The sequence below is a fragment of the Hydra vulgaris genome, chromosome 07 (genome assembly GCF_038396675.1).
Source record: "Hydra vulgaris chromosome 07, alternate assembly HydraT2T_AEP".
NCBI lineage: Eukaryota > Metazoa > Cnidaria > Hydrozoa > Anthoathecata > Hydridae > Hydra > Hydra vulgaris.
In genome coordinates, this window is record NC_088926.1 from 21,809,829 (window position 1) to 21,815,000 (window position 5,172).

A 5,172-nucleotide genomic window follows, 5' to 3' on the forward strand; every position below is an offset into this window, starting at 1 on the left:
AATTTTCAGAAAACACATAGATCTTACTGAACTAAAATCAAGATTTCAAGAACTGTATCTACAGTTTCCTTGTTTATGCAAATGATACATTGCATCATCTCAACTCCCCGCAAAGTGATACAACTAATCGTAAGTTTCAAAAACGTATTTTTTACTTTTACAATGAACTTTATTTTAGTTCAGAAACTAGTTATCAACAAGATTACTTGGAAAAAATTTTATGAAAAAAAGATATGGTAGTTTTAAACTACCATATCTTTTTTTCATAAAAGATTTTTGAACAGCGATAGGCCATATTTTCTAAAATTTTTTCGTACTGCATACGTTTTATTACCCATTAAATGTTTAAACCATGTAGTACATTTCTGTACAATAAATGTCTATATAAACAGACTTTGTGATTAACAAAAACATTTTTCTACATGCAGAATATTTTTGTATGTATATATAATGTATGTATAAAGTACATACATAATAGGGATGTACCCTATGTAAATATGAATGTGACATTTACGTCATTCCGGTTCCGGCCGGAAATACAATAATTCAGACCGGAATGCCGGAATTTATTATTTACCGTTTTTTAAGACATGCGACATAGACTGTGTAGATTAAATTAAAAAATCATTGTCCTACAGGCCAATGAAGAACTATAGGTAAACCTAGGTAAAAATATAAAATTCTTAACAAACACAATGTACTTTTATTTGCACTAATCAATTATGTAAGGATTTGCAGAAGTTTAGGAATATCGCGGTGCAAAAAGAATTGCCGTCCAGTTTTGGGCAACAAACTAGCTCGTCAAAAATGTTACCTGCCTCTGAGAACTCAATTTAAATGTTACTTATATTTTTAATTACTAAAAAGTTTAGGATGCCTAATAGAGTAAATATTTCAATTTTAACCTAAATGGAAAAATAGAAAACAAAGAAATAATTTTAAATATAAATATTATGCCGGTTTAAACTTTCAGTAATAAAGTTATAAGAAACAAATAAAAACGACATATTAAATTTAAATGAAACAAAAATCAAATTAATGAAATATATGTTATAGGTTATAAATATATATTATGTAGCCACAATGTGATGTGCAGGTTTTCACTGTCAATTTTGAAGGCAAAAAATTACATAAATATAACTCTTGCTCCACCCGGAATTTTAATAACAATTCCGGCAAATCCGGTTCCGGCCGGAAATCAAAATTTTGAATCTGGTACACCCCTAACACAGAAGAACTTTTAAACAACTTTAAAGAACACTTTTGTTTTATTTTATCTTCTTATTGTTAAATTATTGATAGAAAAAAAAAAAGATGTCGATTTGTTAACTATCTATAAAATAAACATTGTTTGCTCTAAAAATTACTTTAAAGCTTGGATAATTTTAAAAATTTTGATATGCAAGATCTTGTATTTTATTACCAAAATATTGGCTCCCAAATAAAAAATTTCTTTAATATAAGTAATGGCTCCCAAATCAAATATTTTTTCAATCCTATAAGATTTTAGAAGAAAAAAAAGTTTTTAACCTTTTTTCTAGCATGAACTCTTCACATGAGTGTCAATCCCATAACTTTATTTTGTTTTTAAATCTTATGGAAACCCATAAAATTTTTTCTTTTTAAAATCTTTTAGAATTCTAAAAGACATTTTGACTATTTTGGTAAAGTTTAAATTTTTAAGGTATTTTTTTTTATATTCGCTTATATATCAAGCGTTTTTTCCTCATAAACTTGGGTAATTTTATTTTTTAAGTTTTTTTTCTGTTCAAATTATAACTATATTGGCCTTATATATAAACAATATATGTAAATAATAATAATAATAATAATAAATAATATTCAGTTTTTAAATTTGATTTATTTATAACTACTGAAGTTTCTCTGTTTATTGACATCAATCGTTAGAATTGAAATGCTAGCAACTTAACTAAGAGCATATTCTTTAACTACTTTACCATAAATCCACTATCTATTTGTTAACAGTTTCAGGGTGGATGCGGTGGTATGCAAAATATACGGCATTTACAAATAAAAACAAAAGTGGAAAAACTATTTTGGCGCAGTTGTCAATTACGTGTTGATCACCAGTAATTAACACAAATGGTCCTATATCTATTTTTTTAATCACTGGTTCACTTCCTTTATTCTCTGGTTCTTTTACCTAAAATTAAAAAAATGTAAGTAATTATTTTGTGAACATTTGTTTAATTTATTTTATATAATATCTAATACTTTAATTTTAGCAAAACTGTAAAATGGCAATCTTATTATTAATGACAAAATCTTTGACTAAATCAATAATAATTTTACACAAGTAAACTATATTTCACATTAATTACGCAATAGTGAAATAAATTTCCTGAAAAAATTACCCCACCGTAAACAGATTGTATTTTTAAAACCATCATCACGAATTGCAACAAACAGGGTTTTGAAAATACTATGTCGACGTCCAAAAAAACTGATTTTTATTTATACTGGTGTCAAATAAAAGAAGTATAGAAACAATATTAACTAAAAAGTTTAGGTGCCCTAAATGTAGATGATCATTATATAATAATAATAATGATAATAATAATAATAAAAAGTAAATTGAAATTTATCAAAAAAATTTAACTATTACCAATAATTTTTCATCGCTTGTAAATAGCGTCCACGTAAATAGCTTGAATAACCATTTTGATTTTCAGTATATTCTTTACCTTAGGTAAAGAATATACTGAAAATCAAAATGGTTATTCAAGCTATTTATAATAGTAAAAAGCAGTAATAATGTGAAACATATGTATTCATTAAAAGTGCACGGTAGTGTCCGGCATCTCTTATAAGTAATTTTTAAAAATATTTACAACCTTAGTACTCTCGCATGCTTACTTTTGAGTCCTTAATCCAAGGAGGGAGGGGGGATTAAAGTGTGGGTGGGAATTTTAGTCCAGATCTAATAAACTGGATGGTTTTATTAAAAAGGGGGGTAAGAATTTACACTGACATTTTTATTATTTATCGTTTACTAGTATATATTTTTTAATTATTAAGGTTGATTTTCCATGATATAAATGTTTTGTTAATAACAAGTAAAAATTAATAAACGAGTGGGTCTTAACAAGCTTAGCGTGGGCGGGGAAATTTACCAAAAATTTTAATCAAAGTCTCAATAATAATACATTGGGGAGGGGCTTTTAATAATTTAATTAAAACTTTCAGTGTAATCAGATTTTAAAAATTTTCAACCTATAAAAAAATGTGTTGTGTAAAACAAAAAATTCCCATCCACCCTTTAATTAAGATTCCTCTGTTTATTAGATCTGGACTAAAATTCACTCACCCCCTTGTATTAAGCACGCGTGACTAATACTAAATTAAAAACTATATTTTAAACTTTTAGGCTTGAATTATTTTTTATTAAAGCAGGCTTTAAATTGCATAAAGCTGCACACAATAAAATAACATCATTCATATGATGAAGCATAGAAACGGGTAATACATTTTTTAAGATTCGAAAAGTTTTTATTCGGTTTATGGCCATTTCTATGTGAATTCTTAAGTTTGCAACATCAGTAGTCTTCTTACATTTACTTGCAGTCATTTGACTCTTTACTCTTGCACCTGGTGGAACAGATAAGCCACAATAACGAAATAATAGTTTTTCTCTTAATTAAAATCCTATGTGTGCATCACCTCGTTGTCTCTTTCATAGAAACCACTGTCACTTGTAATAAATTTATCTGATGCTCTGTCGCCGTAACATTAAGATATAAACGTTATGTACCCATTTGGTGCTATACCAATTAATACCTTGACAGTGTTGTGGTGCTTATAATCAGCCCAAGTCACTGCTTGGTTGTAAAGGGACTTTGGACGTTCAATAAATATTTCAAAACAATCAATAATCACTCTACACGTGTGATGCTTTGTTTTCACAAAGGACGCAGGGAAGTTTTTTTATGACTTCACTTGGGAGCCAAACAATAATAGCATTTCCGAGAATATAAGCAACAATTCTAATAAAAGTGGTAAATTTATTAAAACACAAAGATTTTGAAATGCCAAAACGATCAACAATATCTTCATTTAGTAAACCTAAGCGCAATCTCAAAAGTGTTAATTAAAAATTCTTCTCTATGTGATAACAGTTTACATTTAGATACAGATTTTAGTTGTTTAACTTTGCTACGTGAATGTTTTGGGCCTCTCCTATAATGAATGGAGGGTAAAAATGGTTTTAACAAACCAAAAATAACATTAAAAACAGCAATCGAAGATGTAAAAGTATAAAAGTTCATTTTTGTATCATTGTTAACTAATCTCCAAGAGAATTTTTGTTTAGGCTTGACTGTTTGTTTTATTTTCAACTTTTTTAACTGATTAGTAAGGCTATTTACTTTACTCAAATAAGAGGTAAGTGAAGATTTGTATTCACATGAAGTACATTTGTTAAGTTGTGGTAAGCTCAATGAGTATGTATGGTCTGATAATATAGATGATAAAACATCTGCATTAAAACTAACACTTGAAAACTCTGTGACAATACTTTTTTCAGTCAACAAAGGTTCTACAGGCTGCATTTTACTAGAACATGGTAAAGAAGTGATTGGGTACTTTATTAAAGTTCTTCTAGGTTTTTTTTGTTCAGGTTGATTAAAACCCATATTTATTGTTGGATTAGGGTTCATAACAGTCGGATGTTTATCAACAAAATGATCAGAGCATACTCTATCTGCAGTTCTGAGTTTCCATGCACTTCCTTTTTTATTTCCTTCTCATCTAAGCTGACTAATCCGTTGTTCTCTTTTTAAGTTATTTCTTTTAAAACTTGGGAAACAATACATTCGAAATGGTGCCTCACATCCACACTCGGATAGTATCTTCTCTTCATGTTGAAAACCACGATTTATCTTTCAATTTTTCTAGCATATAGGAACTATTGGTACATCCTATAACAGCACACTTTTATCTTATCTATTTCATCACTAACTCGCAACTGAGAAAATAAATATTTACCCTTTTAAATTTGTTCCAGGACTTTTTCTAGCGCGATATTAATAATGGCAGAACTTCGCTTGAACTGGTGTATTGTGAAAGTTTGCATCGTTTTTCAAGTTACTGATTTGAACAACAGATAATCGTGAAACTAGTCTTATTATCGTCAATGGATCCATTCGGAACTCC

General features: G+C 28.4%; 1 protein-coding gene across 3 annotated transcripts in view; it reads right to left on the reverse strand.

Annotated features, from left to right (window-relative positions):
- Positions 1–1,841: 1,841 nt before the first annotated feature.
- The window catches only part of LOC101241719 (glycine receptor subunit alpha-2), a 67,420-nt gene continuing 64,089 nt past the window's right edge, over positions 1,842–5,172 (reverse strand). For all 3 annotated transcript variants that reach the window (XM_065801350.1, XM_065801352.1, XM_065801351.1), the window contains one exon: positions 1,842–2,164. In XM_065801350.1, coding sequence (XP_065657422.1) covers positions 1,973–2,164 — 192 coding nt within the window. In that variant the 3' untranslated portion in view covers positions 1,842–1,972. The remainder of the gene's footprint in view (positions 2,165–5,172) is intronic.